General features: G+C 42.6%; 1 protein-coding gene across 3 annotated transcripts in view; it reads right to left on the reverse strand.

The window, feature by feature from the left end:
- smurf1 (SMAD specific E3 ubiquitin protein ligase 1) overlaps positions 1-17,427 on the reverse strand; it is a 51,385-nt gene that overhangs the window by 14,754 nt on the left and 19,204 nt on the right. For all 3 annotated transcript variants that reach the window (XM_053612621.1, XM_053612620.1, XM_053612622.1), the window contains exons 2-7: positions 3,567-3,605; positions 2,248-2,356; positions 1,999-2,132; positions 1,817-1,882; positions 1,638-1,713; positions 1,189-1,427 (exon numbers count right to left, since the gene is read on the reverse strand). In XM_053612621.1, coding sequence (XP_053468596.1) covers positions 1,189-1,427; positions 1,638-1,713; positions 1,817-1,882; positions 1,999-2,132; positions 2,248-2,356; positions 3,567-3,605 — 663 coding nt within the window. The remainder of the gene's footprint in view (positions 1-1,188; positions 1,428-1,637; positions 1,714-1,816; positions 1,883-1,998; positions 2,133-2,247; positions 2,357-3,566; positions 3,606-17,427) is intronic.

The following is a 17,427-nucleotide window of genomic DNA, read 5'->3' on the forward strand; positions in this document are numbered from 1 at the left end:
CGGAATTTCCGCGATTACTAAATGGCAACCCGGACGCTCTACTCGGAGCTGTTCACGTCCTCGGACTCGGGATTACGCGACGTTAGACGTTAGATTAACCAACTCTGTGCTAGCGACGTTAAACTGTACTGCATGTCTGTCGTTTATCTTCAGATTAATCTTGCGTCATTAAGACTAATAACGCAATAAATAGTCAATGAATAATAATAATAATAATAATAATAATAATAATAACGATAAGATTAATAACAGTCAATTATATGAACTGCATTGTACTGCTGAAGCTGGCGCCGTTTCGAGCGTTTCCGCATGACGTCGCAGCAGTCAGGTGATACAATTCGCAGTTTACAATTTCTACGAGGACCGCGGACGCTTTTTACGAGTCGGAATCTCGTAATTACGGTCTTTACGACACGGCGTGAACGCAGCTAAAACGGTGGTACGAGACACAGCTGTTTATTTGCGTGCGGGATCATGGGGGATCAGGCACGCTTTGGCAGGGTGAAAAGACGGTGTAGTGTGCGCGCTTGATCTGGGAGCGATCGTGTAGCGTACACGTCTCTACGACACCGGACAGCTGATCTCGAGCGACTCAAGCCGCGTAAGCGCGAACGGGTCAGTGATTCTGACTGCACCGGACGTCGGGTACAGGGCGTTCGGAACGAGGAACCGCCACAAAAACCGGAACGCTGCCCTCGGAACATCTGCTACAACACATTCTCGGAAGTCTTCCGACTATTCCTAAAACTCTTTCTTGAAGAGATTTTCTTCAATGTGAGCGTGGAGAAAGTGGGTTTTTTTTTTTTTTTTTTTAGAGGACTGACTGGAGTCTATATAGTTCACTGGGTTTGGTTAGCTTCACCTTTACCTGCATCAGAACAGGGTAGCTGTGTAGAGACGATCAAACCCACAGTCAGTGCCCTAATCCTTAACTGTCTGTCTCTTTGTGGTACACATCATACGTCTCAGTTATGGGGTACTAGAGCCGAGGTTTCATTAAAGACAGAGGACTGGTCTGTTAGCTTACCCTTTCAAGAGTCTCAAACAAACTGAGGTGAATTTAACCCTACCCTTCCCCTCTCAACACTACAGCCTCCACTCACTGAGCTCTCAGCTCTCTGCTGCATGTGCGGCTCATCCAGAGGACAAAAGAACAAACACACAACAGGACATTCAGGGCTTATTTACCATAGCCTTCTGGGAGGTCTGGTGACTGGTGCCCATGTGGCCGGTTCTGTGGGGTGTGAGCGTGACTTCTAGACTCCTGGTTTCGGATTCTCTGGGTTTGAAGCCTCTGCTCTTGATTAGGTGACTCCAGCGCACGACAGTTGCCCCCACCAGCAGCCCCTGTGGGGTCCGAGTAGGGCAGAGGCTCCTCCATGAAACAGCTGAGAGGCCGCCCTGGTCCAGAGTCCTCAAAGACCGGCCTGAGACACCCCCCCCCCACACACACACACACACACACACACACACACACACACACACACACGGGTTAGATGATCCACAGTTATATATCCTACTACCGCACTCATCCACACTAGCAAGCGTAGATGTGTTTCAACACTGCCAGCAGGGGGCAGTGTTGAACAAACTGAAGGAGAAAGAACGCGCTCTTCCGCCACATTGCTCCCACTCACCCTTCATTTTCTAACAGTCCTCGACAGTCTACCACAGGCCCGCCACTGCCAATCCTGTCACGAGTCTGGAGGCTTACTGAAAAGGCAAAACGGAAAGAATTCACAAATGGAAGGAGGAAATACGAGCGCTCCAGAAAGCAAGAATGTCCTCGATGAACGAGTTTCGAAGTTTTACGTACCGACTATTTGACCCCGGACGGCGTCGCTGTCGGAGGCGTTCAGCTTGCATAAATCCAAACGCTGGTCTGTCGAGACAAAACACGAGGACAATTCAAAATGCATTTCTTTTTACACATAATTTTTTTTATAATTCCTTTTCCCCCTCTCCACTACCAAATGGTGAAAAGTGAAGGGAGCTCACAGCCTGTATCTTTGAGTCTGCTGATGGCGTTGGACAGGAGCCTCACGCAGCCCAGGAAACCAGCACCCTGCTTCTTGTGGATCTTCTTATGGTTCCATACGCTAATAGTGATCGAGTCCGTTTTCCCGATGTATCTAAAACGCACAAATGAAAAGAAACCACTCATAACGGTCCTGCGCCTATAGTCTAGCACTGACACGCTCGTATAAACAACTGATGAACAAAAGATCGCTTATAGTCCATGCTTACAGATCATAATGCTGGTTCCATTTAGGGTCCAGTGTGCTCTTCACTGTGTCTGTGGAGTGACACTGGCCTGAGCCATCGACAACAACTTTGGCAAAAGGGTCAGGCAATCCTGTGAGACACAGAGAGAGACGTGAGAGAGATGGAGAGAGAGAGACAGAGAGAGAGAGAGAGAGAGAGAGAGAGAGACAGAGAGAGCGAGAGCAAGAGAGTGAGAGCGAGACAGAGCAAGAGAGACAGACAGAGAGCGAGACAGAGAGAGAGCAAGAGAGACAGACAGAGAGAGACAGAAAGTGAGAGAGAGACAGAGAGAGAGAGACAGAAAGTGAGAGAGAGAGACAGAGAGACAGAAAGTGAGAGAGAGAGAGAGACAGAGAGAGAGAGAGAGAGAGACAGAGAGAGAGAGAGAGAGAGAGAGAGAGAGAGAGAGAGAGAGAGACACCAATCTGTCAATGTCTGAAAATGAAAGCTGTGCTGGAGCAGCCTTGTGAGAATATCCTCATAGACAGAGTCACTGTATGAAATCTGCACTGCACACTTCTATGGCTTGGAGTTAAGGCTTAATGGGTAACAATAAGGACGTGTTCATGCCCTGAAGGTGTTATAAATGAAGTCAAGTGTCCAAAGGACATTGTGCTATACTGTAATTAATATCTCAACTGACTTGAATAAAATCAGTTTGGGGGGGGGGGGGGTAACATCATGGAGCTAGTCTCTCTGCTCTGATGTACTGTACATACTGTACAGCACGCGACTTATTACTCATAGAGCAGTCAGTGTTCACTCCCCATCTCGCGTCCACGCACACACAAACACACATTAGCAGTGATGCTAGAATGTAGCGTGCCGTGATCTCGTAAGCCGTGGAGATGCGAGTGGAATACGAATAGGTGTTCGTCGTTAGCATAAAAGGTGGGCGGTGAACTGCTCAGCTTATCGACACAGACGGGCCTGTCGGTCGCTCGGGAGTCCCGCCACACCGTTAAGTCCTTAAAGACTCCAGTACAGTGAGTCTCAGCCCGAGCGCTGCGTGTCCAAACAGCTGTGGGTGGAATCCCATTAGAAATTTTTGCAAGATGAGGTGAATTCCCGGTGTGATGGAGCAGAGCATACAGAAGCGGGGGGTGGGGTGGGGGGTGGGGGTGTGTGTGTCCTCAGTCGGGTAGAATCGGAGATACAATAATACGCAATAAAAACAGGTCTCCGAGCTAAAGAAGTCGTCTTCTGGACATCAGAGAAAGTAAATATATACAAATATTACACGATAAAAAACGAGAGAGAGAGAGAGAAAAAAAGGGAGAACAATGACAGTGTGTACTTACGGAAGAAGTCTTTCTTTGCTAGATTCTTGGCACATAATACTGAAAGCAAAACAGAAAGACGTCCATCATTACAGTTTCTTTTTTTTTCTTTAGTAATAAAAACAGTCTGTTATAAGTCACAGTCTAGTCGGAGCATCTGTGCAAACTTCATTTCCACTATTACACAACTCAACATTTAAAAAAAAAAAACAACACACACACACACAAAAGAAAAGACAAGACGATGTCAGAAAGGACATAAAGGAAAAGCCTGAGCTGGTTTTCTTTTCTCGGCAGCGCAGAGCGGGAAAATATCAAAGCAACATGTCTTTAAACAAATGTTTGCTCACAGTGATTATAGTAACACCTACACTTACACACACACACACACACACACACACACACACACACACACACACACACAGATTATACTAACACCTATACAGACACACCCTCACAGTCCGATTATTCTGAGCTGGGTTGTAGAACACTGATTTGTCTTGGAGAGCTTGGGGTGCCATTTTTTTTTTTCGACAAAGGTGTTAAATATGTGCCAGTTCTACATCTGAACCCGAGCAAGTGCTTCACTGTGAATTACACTTTAAATAAAAACAGAATAGAAAGCTCTGTGGTGATCATTAAAAAAAAAAAAAAAGCCAAAATATTGTACACATTAAAAAAAAAAAAAAAAAAAAGCCTAATACAGTTGGAAAACAAACTGATGGAGTAATATATATATATATATATATATATATATATATATATATATATATATATATATATATATATAGTCCAGAACTTTATTTCTGTAGACCACTTAAGTACAGGTTCATTTAAAAAAATTATATATATATATATATATATAATTTTTTTAAATGAACCTGTACTTAAGTGGTCTACAGAAATAAAGTTCTGGAAGCTCTGGACTAGAGAATATGATTTAACGATGTATTTCTGATTTGAAATATTTATGTTTCATTTGAAGAACACTAATTCTTATTGTGATGACACTACGCAGTGGAGGAAATGGAGTGTTAATTATCCACTCGTGTTCACAAATCAACACTGACGTCGTCTTTAACAGAAGTGACACACTTACGAAATGCATGAACTCTGCACTGTTCCTTAAACACAGCAATCCTCAAAATGTGAGAAAGGAAAAGGTCACAAAACTTTCCAGGATCCACAGACCACGGAAAAGCACATATATGTGTGTGTGTGTGTGTGTGTGTGTGTGTGTGTGTGTGTGTGTGTGTGTGTGTGTATGACTGAGCATCACAGGGCAATGAGAAATCGCTTGGATTCGTCATTGTGCACAGACAGCCAGAGCTGACGCTGAGGAAATGCTTCAGTGAAGGGTGAAGGCCACAAACACGCGTCATCAGCGTACTGCTTCCTCTTAACCGCCAGGACGTTTTGCTAATTAACGGTTGCCATAAGAACCACACGACATTCTCCACACGTCTGACATTGCTGCAGACCTGAACGTGTTTCCGGATCGCTGCAAACTACTTTTTCAAAGCGTGATGCGGTCTGGTGTTGGTGATAAAACCATGTCCTACAGATGAAGAAAATAAAAACAGCTACAGATTATCATTTGGACAAAAACAGATTCAGCCGCAGTGTCGACCTCGAATTTGTCAAATTCCATATTCTCTCTGTAAATTCCTCATCATCACGGGAACGGGGGAGCGCTGTTCCATTTATCACATCATAAAATAATAATCGCTCGTTTTTACAGCACTCTATGGCTTTTAAATAAATGATGCAGAAAGCGATCGGTATAATCAGAACACATCTATAGTGAACAGGTGACGTTTTATGATGGAGGCGTTTAAAACAACGCACCAGTACCGATCGGACAGGACAAAGATCAAACACACACAAAAAATCCAACGGCACACTGCACTGACCAGCTGATCTACCAGAATTATGTTTGGGCCACAATTATACACAACATTTAAGGGGTTTTTTTATTTCCTTCTTACTTGTACAAATAACCTGGAAGGATATTTACGACATGATTAATAAAAAACTGTTTTAAACCATGACTTAGCGAGAAAACCTGTTTGAAAAAGTGACTTTCAGTGCAGAATGCTTGTTTGTGTCTGGATGGGCCTCCTGTCAGTCATTTTATAGACACTCTACAGGCCACTGTAGATCCTTTGGGGTGGGGGTGGGGTGGGGGGTGCACAATTTTTTGAACATGGGCAGAAATAGGGGAGCTTAAAAAACGTCAAAGCCACCTACATAACTGTCTGTTAGAGACCTAATCATCGCAGGGGCGCCAATATTTTCAAGCACGTTTGATTTCGTCACGAATCTCGTAGTATGAACCAGGGGTGGGCGGTATACGTAAAACTTATTGCTACAATGTCTCAAAAATACACTGCTTTAAAAGGGGAAGAAAAACAAAAAAAGGTACTAGAACGTATCACGATACCAGCGATATCTCCGAAACGTGCCCTGTGACCTATTTGATCACGATATTGATATTATATGATAATATTGCCCAGCCCTAGTGTGAACCTCTCTACGACTAGTAGCATACAGTCGCACACGGCAATGAGAAACAGCCAATCAGAGCGCGAGAGGAAATCAAATTCACCTGCTGTAATGCGCAGCAGATCCCTGAATCCAGTTCATCATCCATCTATTTGTGTGGGAGAGCGACGACCAAATCGAAGCACAGTAATGTCGCTTTTAGAAGAAATGATTCGGCATGTCAAACTCAAATGCTTGATAGGAACAACAACAACAAAAAACCAAACGAACAGGAGGACATGATTCCTGGTGACGCACAGAACAAAAATAGCCTATACCTCCAGTTCCCTTTGCACAACAGGCAATCACGGCTACCCGCGTCTCCCGTCTCAAATGCTCGCTTGCGCGTCTTATGTACGTCTGCAGGATTAAAAGAGGCGTCCACTGGACGGCAGATCGGAGCAAAGGCGTCTCTGTGCATCTGGTTTCCGAGTCGAAGTGGAACGGTTAGCGATTTCATGCACAGCCACGTTAAACAGACTGACGAGCTCCGTTCCTCTGGAAAACTGCTGTCGTCGTGATTGGAGTCATGATCAGAGTCTCCGTTCAAAAGCCCTCAGAAGACTGCGACGCAAAACAGGCATAGTGAACGTGATTTAAAGGAGGAGCTCGTCTGAGAGAGAGAGAGTTGAGCATGAGAGAGAGTGAGAAAGAGAGAGCGTTATAACGAGAGAGAGTGCGAGAGAGAGCGTTAGAGCGAGAGAGAAAGAGAGCGTTAGAGCGAGAGAGTGCGAGAGAGAGCGTTAGAGCGAGAGAGAAAGAGAGCGTTAGAGTGAGAGAGTGCGAGAGAGAGCGAGACAGAGAAAGAGCGAGAAAGAGAGCGTTATAACGAGAGAGAGTGCGAGAGAGAGCGTTAGAGCGAGAGAGAAAGAGAGCGTTAGAGCAAGAGAGAGAGCGAGACAGAGAGAGAGAGAAAGAGAGCGCATTAGAGCGAGAGAGAGCACTGTTGCTGAATGTTAATGCAATAACAGAGCTGCTAATTGCGAGGTTAATCTGAAACATGACCTCTGGACCAGGGCCTGTGGCACAGACGGAACAGGAAAATGCTAGGGGCGCGGTTCACCCATAGGGGGCGCCCAAATGAGTGATTTATTATTTTTAATACAATTCATTTGAAACATTAGAAAAAAGCGAAAAGCCCCCACAACAACATAACTTGTATTTTCCGTTGCCCTCAGCGTCACCCCGGCCCGGTGCACCAACCCTCTCGCTGTTAGACTCCCCGACTGTGGGGGAGGAGCGAGTTCAGTGATCTGAAGTGACAGTCACTGAACAAGATAAATTAACATAAGTAACCTTCCTCAAAAACACCAAAGCCCTCTGGTGGAAGAAAAAGAAGAAGAGAAGAGGAACAAAACCGGGTTAAGAACAGAGGTAATGTGACGAATTTATCTACGTGCAGAGTCGTTGCCATTGGTTACTACTAACTAGCTTACTCTGAACGATACTTGTAACGTCTGCTAATTTAAACAGCTAGCTAGAGTTAATGTCTGTTACTTTCACCTTAAAATCATTACCCTCACTGAGGACGTGTGTGTGTGTGTGTGTGTGTGTGTGTGTGTGTGTGTGTGTGTGTGTGTACCTGTCGTTAGGGAATGTTAGAAAGGTGTTGTTTGTTACGTACATGTTCGCTGGACTAGTTAGCCAGTGTTAGCACTGCAAGTAAAAGTACATTCAATTCTTTTTTTCTTCTTGATCATCGCTTTTTATAATTAATAGTTGTAAACCTTTGCATTTTCATTACTGATTAGGCGTATATATAATACACACACACACACACACACACACACACACACACACACATTTGTATATATTACAGCAAACAGCAGGCTGTAGAAGTGCTCACTGAACAGGTTTTGTAGATGAATGCGAGATGTAATTACTCTTGCTATTTGTCTTTAGGCTATAATGTGGATTAAGTGCTATTATTGTATATAGTTTCATCAGCAGCAGCTTTTTTATTAATATAATGTAATAACCATACACTCCTGTCCTCTGCTCAGATGCACTTTTATATAGAAATATTTGAATCCCACGCCTGCAAATCCTGGAGCACCTGCAGACACATTCTGTACCTCAGCACAGCCATGCAGCATCAAGTGGGAGGTTTGTTTCTAAGAGAAAGAACATCCCCTAGACATGAATAAAAGTGCAGCAGTGTCCGTGTGAGCGTACGGTATGAAGACGATGATCGCTGGTGGAATCGGCTGCGGTGCGAAGGGCACCACCTAAAATCCTGCCCAAGGCACCAAACCGGTGAGGGCCGTCCCCACTCTGGGTATAAAGTGAAGGGAAGAGTGTGTGACTACACACAGTAACGTGAGGTAGGCCTGCTGTGAGCATGACACCACACACACACACTTTTCCACCACCTTTTACAGCACTCTCAGTAGGGAACACCTCATTAGACCTGATCTTTATCACGCAATGCGTGGAGAGAGAGAGAGGGAGAGAGAGAGAGAGAGAGAGAGAGGGAGAGAGAGAGATGAATCCACAGCACTCTCGTGGCCACCCAGTAGTCCAGTAACAGTGAATAACGGTTACTGAGGCAACTGGTGAATTAACTGGAGGAGCTGCACTGCATAAGTAATGAACCACACCATCAAAGTCCACACCAATGATTAAGCTCCGCCTCCGACTGGGGAGAAATGAAAAATGCACACGCATGCTATTTCCAAAAATATATATGAAGAAGAAGAAGAAGAAGAAGAAGAGAGAGAAATGTTTTTTATATTTACATATATTTATAAAAAGCCAGCCCTGCTTTCCTATACTCCGCTTAAGACCTCTGTAGCCATGGAAACAAAGCGGGCAGAACGTTTAGGACGAGAGGAAAGACGTTTTATGAGAGACGGTGCTGTCAAGATCAAACTTTAATGCAATTATCGACGAGATGATTCCGTGCACCCATAAACGCCATGTTTATAGAGTGCTGTAACAAAGGTAAAAGGTCAAAAGCAGGCACTTCTGCCTATTCAAATACAAACTCAAATAGTTCAAGATCAACAGCTGGAGCCAACAAGAACAACAACAACAAACATCTGGTAACAACAAAACTCCAAATATCTTATTTTTTTCAGTTTTTAAACAAAAACATGAAACCCAAATCAGTGTTATAATCAACAGGGACATGCACGAGATTGTCCACTCCAACATCTGGCAACATTCCTGATGAGCTTTTAGGCCAGGCAGAACAGCTGGGCCCTCAAACACCACTCGCCTTGCTGCTGCTTTACTGCCTTCCTTTTGTGAGCTACGGCAAACATGGGCAACATGTTCAGAGTTTAGCAATGTCTAAACACACACACACACACACACACACACACACACACACACTGTAAAAGCACATGTGAGAGCAGAAAGTCTATTGTGTGTTTCTGAAAGCCTGCAGTTCTGTCCACATTCTCAGCCGTCTGCTTTGTTGAGAAGCCAAAGAGCCAGTTATGGTGTTATCAAGCGCCAGAGATCAGACTTAACTGCTGCATTAGACTGGATTAGCTTGCAGAGGTTTAGAAACAGCTGTGTTTAGAAACCACACTTCAGCACAGAGAGAGACAGACAAACAGAGAGGCAGAAAAATAGATAAGAGAGACATAAACAGATAGACAAACATAAATAGATAGACAGACAGAGAGACAGACAGATAGAGAGACAGACATAAATAGATAGACAGACAGATAGAGAGACAGATATAAATAGATAGAGAGACAGATATAAATAGATAGATCGACAGACAGACAGACAAATAGATAGACAGACAGAAATAGATAGAGACGGAGATAAAGATAGACAGACAGATAGAGAGAAAGACATAAATAGATAGACAGACAAATAGACAGACAGAGAGATAAATAGACACAGAGACAGACAGACATATATATACAGACAGACAAACAGACATAAATAGATAGAGACAGACAGACAGTCAGACGTCTGGCTCTTTACGCGTGCTCATATCCTTGAGTGAACCATAGCCTACAGCCTGAGCTGTAAATTTTGCGTGTAGATCTGGACTGTAAGTCTCTGTGAGGTCTCTGGGCAGCTCTGCTTGTACAGACTGTTACTAAAGATATAAGACAGAGATTCCAGGACTATCATACCACGTCATGTTCCCTTTCAGAGTAGGGTTTGGTTTTTTGTTTTGTTTTCCCCCCAACGAGACAGCTCAGACCCAAGTATTTATCTCAGATTGCACAACTGAGAAAAAACAAAAAACAGGAGAATTGTTGGTCTATGTGGCCTAATAATCTGTTAATCAACAAGAATGGAAAACATACAGATAAGTCAGAATACAGCAGGCTGAGCGCAATGAAATTTTATTTGAACTGCTTTTATAATCCATTTAATCTAGCTAATGGCATTTACTTAAAGGTACAATTATCCATCCATCATCCATACTGATTATCCTGCACAAGGTCACAGGGAACCTGGAGCCTACCCCAGGGAACCCGGGGCACAAGGTGGGGGACACCCTGGACGGGTGCCAATCCATCGAAGGACACACACACACAATCATTTGGAAATACCAATACCTACAATGCATGTCTTTGCACTAGGGGAGGAAACCAGAGTACCCGGGGGAAACCCCCGAAGCACGGGGAGAACATGCAAACTCCACGCACGCAGGGCAGAGGCGGGAATCAAACCCCCAACCCTGGCAGTGTCAGACAAACGTGCTCACCACTAAGCCACCGTGTAAATGTCTGACTAATCTCATATGTGTATAGGATGTTTGTGAGAGTTAATTAACCCGCTAGTAAAGCGCTTCAGTTTACTGCTGTTCACTCACTGTTCAGATTCAGCTCACGCAGATTAAGCGGCTCAAACCCCGACATTACTGACCACGACTGGATTGTTTCACACGCTAGAACTATTCTTTCTAGATTTTTCTTCTTCAAAAAAAAACTTAATATCTTGCGTCATTTTTTTCCAACAGTATGTTTTAATTAAAATCCGTGCTAGTGCTCACTGCACATCTTAAATTCGACGAATATTTGAAGTTCGAATGTTAATCTGACAGCCCCGGAGCAGACGAGACGACAGAAGCGGCGTGAACGGCTACAATGTTGGTGACGTTCATTTTAATATAAACAAACACACATGTAAACATATCGAGGTCAGAAAAGAAAAAAAAAAAAAAAAAGATCGAGGTCACGTCTGTATATCATAAGATAAGTCGATTACGTAATTATCCTGACAGGTCTAATGGGCGGAGCTTTGAGTACATGGGTGGGAATGGGGGCGGACTCAGTGAGTAAAGAAAAAATGATTCTTCTTATTCGACTCCACCTCTTTAACTGTTAGACACGTTTTTCCCCCCCATAAATGTGACATAATGCACCTTTAAACTACAAAATATTTTCTATATTATTATATATATAAAAAGTAAACTGCACGGGCAGTGTGTAATTACACACTGGTGGGATATATTAAGTCTAGATACCTGATCTACCCTTAAAACATTCAAACATAAAGGAAGTGATTGAAGAAAACCTATTTCAGATATTTGACCTTGCTGTGACCTTGACCCCGTTTGGATCCGTTCCGAAATCGAATGGTTTCATCCTCAGTTTAAGATGATAACTGCATATAACTCCGACAAACACGTATCCACTCGTTTTTGAGACATCACGCTAACGAGAGTCCCGGACAGACGGACAACCTTAAAGCACGAGGCCTCCACCGCTCGGTGGGCAGACGCATACAAAACAGACGGACTCATTTAACCTGCGACACACAGGCTTCTCGCCGAGATAATAACAAGCCCAGAGTGGTCGGGGGGGGGGGAAAAGGTTAATTGAGGTGAACTTTAATGCAACACATGACTGATAGAAAACAAAAGACCGAGTCGTGTGCACCGACCTCTCTCTCAGAAACGGAAAAAAAAACTCAAATCAGAGTGCGTTATTATTAAAAAGAGGTCATATCGACTGCGTGCTCTTTCTGACTTCATATATCGCCCATGAGTAAACAACAACAACAACAACAACAAAAAAACGCCTGGACGCGCAGTCCACAACACCACACAACGAACCTCGCATGGCGTGATGTAGTATTTCACTGCAGCACGTCGGTCGTGGACAAACGTTTAAAACGAACGCTCCTACTCGGTAATGTTGCGAGCCTGTATCAGCTTTCATGCTAGGGTGAGAATATATTGATAACGGTACGGGTAAGGCCTAGAAAAGCAACTACGCTATGCTATGAGAGCGATTACGATGATCCCGTTCCATCTGGGTTTGTTTCCATTAGTGCAGTGGTGGCTTGGCGGTTAAGGCTCTGAGTTAATGATCAGAAGGTCGGGGGTTCAATCAATTTCTTTTAAAAAGACATTATAAAAATAATAATAATAATAATAATAATAATAATTTTACTTGAGTTTCATTTGAAGTGCTTTATTTTTTGCAGACACTGAACTTCATGAACGTTGTGATGCATACAGTATACTGCAGAAATGTCAGCAGCGACAGATGAGCGTCTCGGTCCTGCTGAGAAGCGATTTAAGAGTGCGGCGCGTTGCCACGTGCGTGACCGGACATGTCATTTCCTCAAGGCTGAGAAACTGAGGGTCTGGAGACACACCTTGAGAGGGGAACGGAAGGAGACGAAGGCGCATGAGAAGTAGCAATGTGTTTAGTCAGACGGTCTTGCCGGAGGAGGACATCCTGAGTGCTGTGTGCTGTACGTTAATCACGTTAAGGCGAAGTCATCGCGCAGTATCGGGTTTCACAATTAGCTCGCGTCGTCTGATGACAGCATCATGAATCGCTGATAGATTCCTACCGCGATAGGTTAGACGAAACGTTTATCGTGCCTGCGGATTAAAGAAGGACAGAAACGCAGTGTTGTATCTCATAATATGCCTTATCTTTTCACCGGCTTTGTGTCCTGTAACTCGGGCTGTGCCGTATCGTATCGTCCGTGACGTACTGGTACAATTCCTCCCCATGATAAGAGTTTGTAAAGCATGGTGGAAAGCAGAGATCCAACCCGAGACGAGGACGGAGAATTAATCCCCCAAAAGGAGCTTCCTCTGTAATGTGGAAGTGGTTCAGATACAACGTTTCCATTTGTTTTTCCTGGGATGATGATTACTACTACTACTACTACTACTACTACTACTATTATTATTATTATTATTATTACTACTACTACTACTATTATTATTATACTCCTGCAAGTATGTATTGGTGTTCACATTTTATATTATATTCTATATTTTTAAACCTACTTGCATGGTATAGTTTAGTATTTGATGATGGATTAAGTCGGACTTTTTTTGGGATCAGTATTCATGTTTGCACGGCTCTCAAAACTGTCTGCTGCTGACGCCATAAACATGGTGTTGAACGTTACCATTTTCACATCGTCATTTATATCCTTACCGCAAACCCCCCCCCCAAAAAAAACATGAAATATCATGATATCGTTTTAAGTCTGTACGCCACCCATCCCTACCTATAACTATCACATGACTTCAGAGAAGAGAAACAAAAAACATCTTTCTCAGAAGCATCTTAGCTTCTGTTGCCTATGAAGGTCTTCAATTGAAACGTTAACACGGAATTAAATGAAGAAAATGTGCTAGTTATAGCGGATACCTTGGGATGCAAGGATTCAGTAAGTTAGTAAGTAAATAAGCAAGTAAATAAGTAAGCAAGTAAATAAGTAAGATATAAGCAAATAAGCAAGTAAGTAAATAAGTAAATAAGTAAGTAAGCAAGTAAGCAAGTAAGCAAGTAAGCAAGTAAGCAAGCAGGTTAGTAAGTAAATAAGTTAGTAAGTAAGTAAATAAGTTAGTAAGTAAGTAAGTAAATAAGTTAATAAGTAAGTAAGTTAGTTAGTTAGAAAGCAAGTAAATAAGTTAGTTAGTAAGCAAGTAAATAAGTTAGTAAGTTAGTAAGTATCTCTACATAAAAATGTATCTAATTTCACTTGAATTTTATTATGAGCTACTAATTGTTAGGTTTATTAACGAGAAAATGTAGTTTAGCAAGCATTCCTGAGCTTGGTAACAGGTAATGAATTAAAAATAAAACTATTTGACTACGTTAATGTAGCTACAGCCGACTCATAACAAGTTTCCAGGTGTTTTCCCTCCAGCTGTACAGCCACGCCTAGAGGTCGATAATCAGATAACTGATGGCTGGAACTATGGGTTATCTGCAAAAATCCACACAGACAGTTTTTCCCGGTTTTCACAGAATTAAATGAAGAAAATGTGCTGGTTATAGCGGATACCTTGGGATGCAAGGATTCAGTAAGTTAGTAAGTAAATAAGTTAGTGAGTACGTAAATAAGCAAGTAAATAAGTAAGCAAGTAAGCAAGCAAGCAAGTAAATAAGTAAGATATAAGCAAATAAGCAAGTAAGTAAGCAAGCAAGCAAGTAAGCAAGCAAGTAGGTTAGTAAGTAAATAAGCAAGTAAATAAGTAAGCTAGTAAGCAAGCAAGTAAATAAGTAAGCAAGTAAATAAGTAAGCTAATAAGCAAGCAAGTAAATAAGCAAATAAGTAAGCAAGTAAATAAGTAAGATATAAGCAAATAAGTTAGTAAGTAAATAAGCAAGTAAGTAAGTTAGTAAGTAAGTAAATAAGTTAGTAAGTAAATAAGTAAATAAGTTAGTAAGTAAGTAAATAAGTTAGTAAGTAAGTAAGTAAATAAGTTAGTTAGTAAGCAAGTAAATAAGTTAGTAAGTAAGTAAGTAAGTTAGTTAGTAAGCAAGTAAATAAGTTAGTAAGTAAGTAAGTTAGTTAGTAAGTATCTCTACTTAAAAATGTATCTAATTTCACTTGAATTTTATTATGAGCTACTAATTGTTAGGTTTATTAACGAGAAAATGTAGTTTAGCAAGCATTCCTGAGCTTGGTAACAGGTAATGAATTAAAAATAAAACTATTTGACTACGTTAATGTAGCTACAGCCGACTCATAAGTTTCCAGGTGTTTTCCCTCCAGCTGTACAGCCACGCCTAGAGGTGGATAATCAGATAACTGATGGCTGGAACTATGGGTTATCTGCAAAAATCCACACAGACAGTTTTTCCCGGTTGCGTCTGAGAAGAGTCCGCATACACGCGAGACTGCACTCCGGACGATGCAGGATACTTCAGAAGCGGATTTAACACCAAAAACGTAAAGGTTATTTGGTGTGTTACTTTTTGGTTCAGTTTGGATGTACATATTTTATTTACTTCAATATTAATTAATAGTTAATATATATTCATTTTTATATATTACATTTTAAAAAGCACAGTACATTTTCATGGAGCAGTCAGTACTCTTTATTTTTGAGAAGTTAATGCGTTCAGCATTATTTTTCTTTGAGTGTTATGTTTTCATTCAGTATCAATTTAAAAACTATCGATATATTGATTAATCGGGTATCGTCAGGTATCGGTAAAACCCGCTATGGATCGACCTCTAACCCCGCCCCTTCCTTTCCATCCTCGGCATCATGCACACAATGTCTTCACTGATACAATCATCAATCTGCAACACTTAGCGAGCATGATAAGAAGAGACTCTGTCTCTCAAGCCACAGTATATGGTTTGTTAATCGTTACTACATTAACGTACCGTTGAATAAAAAGTATCGTCGAATATTCCGCAACTGCAACATAACCAGAAATGCGATCTGACGCAGCCATGACGTGACCGGAGACCGACACGCTCGTCTGAGTTTGTTCTTTGGGAATATCTGACTGCCTGGCGTTCGCTGATGTTCAGATACGAGACATAAACGATCGTTACTGCATGTCCAAACATCCTTCCTAAAATAGCCTTGGGTAAGGATGCCTTGGACGCCTTAGGAATAAGCGAACACGTTCCGTTGTGCAGAGAGCAAGTGGAAAGAGGACGCACATCTTCAGCGGATGACTTAACACAGGCGAACTGTCCAGGCAGCACCAACGCATAGAGTGTGTGTCTGTGTGTGTGTGTGAGAGAGAATCACACTGGTCTACTTCTCCATCCTGTTTGTGGATTTTAAAACGCTGAACTTTCTGAGCGTAAACTCACAACAGTACGGACGAATGCGTTTACTAACGAGAGAAGAGATGACCCTGGAGTGACCTCTGAGCGCTGGAGAACAACCCTTATTCGTACAGATTCAGATGCAACACTGTGCAAAAACATCAACCCTGACCTTATCCCCAACAAAACGCGTGCGCACCTTCTAAAGCACACCAATCCTACAGGGGACAGACGCAGACATATCTGCGGACACACACCTGCTGGGGGTTATTTAACGTGAGTGCAGAAAAGTCGTGTGATAAACAGCTTGTGAGTTCAGGCAGGAGTCGCTGAGTGAGTAAGAACATTCAGACTCTATAAAATATAGGCTTTTTTTTTTCCCTTCCATTTTCTCCAGTGTGTTATTCTCAGCCATATGCTACACTCGGCACCGAGACCTGTTACACCGTCCTTCAACAACGGCCTCGTTTATCGACAATTTGGTTATTACAGCTCGCGTAAGATTTCCAGGCTTGTACACAGTGCGGCGGATTTGCATTTGGTGACGCCCACGAAGCTCCATATAAGGTAAAAATCTCACGCAACCGAAATGACGAGCGAAAGGCAAGAAACAGACTTTCTCAGGCAGTAGAAGCGAAAGATATTTTTGACTCGGGTCTGTGCCGAAGTTGTTCGCTGGGTTCAAACACGGCACCGAATGACTGGGAAGGTGTGTTAGATGTGCGCTGAGCGAATTGAAAAGAAAATGGTTTGATATGAAAACGCACAGAAATGTATATCTGAGACCTTGGATACCAAGCACATCGCGCAGCTATGTTTAATCATACTTTTTACTCTGCTTTCTTTCCAATTCCTCCCCGATGCAGTCTCAGAAAAGAAGAAGGGCGTGCGTCCGCAGCACACCAGGAAGCCTACGACACGGATAACCGAATAAAATCTTCAAAACTTGCGCGCTCGATTGAGGCGGATCCTTTTTTTACACGTCACGTGACTTCAACGGATCACGTGATTGGTTAATTAAAGATGAGTGAAAACATCGGAGAGCGAGATGAGACGAGTTTCCGCCGGGAGTGACCGTTTTGTCCTCTTGAACACGGATGGAAACGTAGCTATAGTAGCTCGAGACAGACCGGATCGGTTACGCATCAGTCACTCGGCTGCGCAGCATTAAAAGAAAACGCCGTGGCAAACGGAATCGACACGGCGTCTGAGCTCGTGATCACCTGCTCTTAATCAAATTCATTTACAGAGTTATATCTTCAGATTTATTATTTCTTTAGTTAAAGCCTTAAATATGAAACGACTGGTTTGCACAAGAGTTTCAGTACATTTCAATACATCTCAGCTCATCTTATCTTTGATTAAA

The sequence above is a fragment of the Ictalurus furcatus genome, chromosome 24 (genome assembly GCF_023375685.1).
Source record: "Ictalurus furcatus strain D&B chromosome 24, Billie_1.0, whole genome shotgun sequence".
NCBI classification, from domain to species: domain Eukaryota; kingdom Metazoa; phylum Chordata; class Actinopteri; order Siluriformes; family Ictaluridae; genus Ictalurus; species Ictalurus furcatus.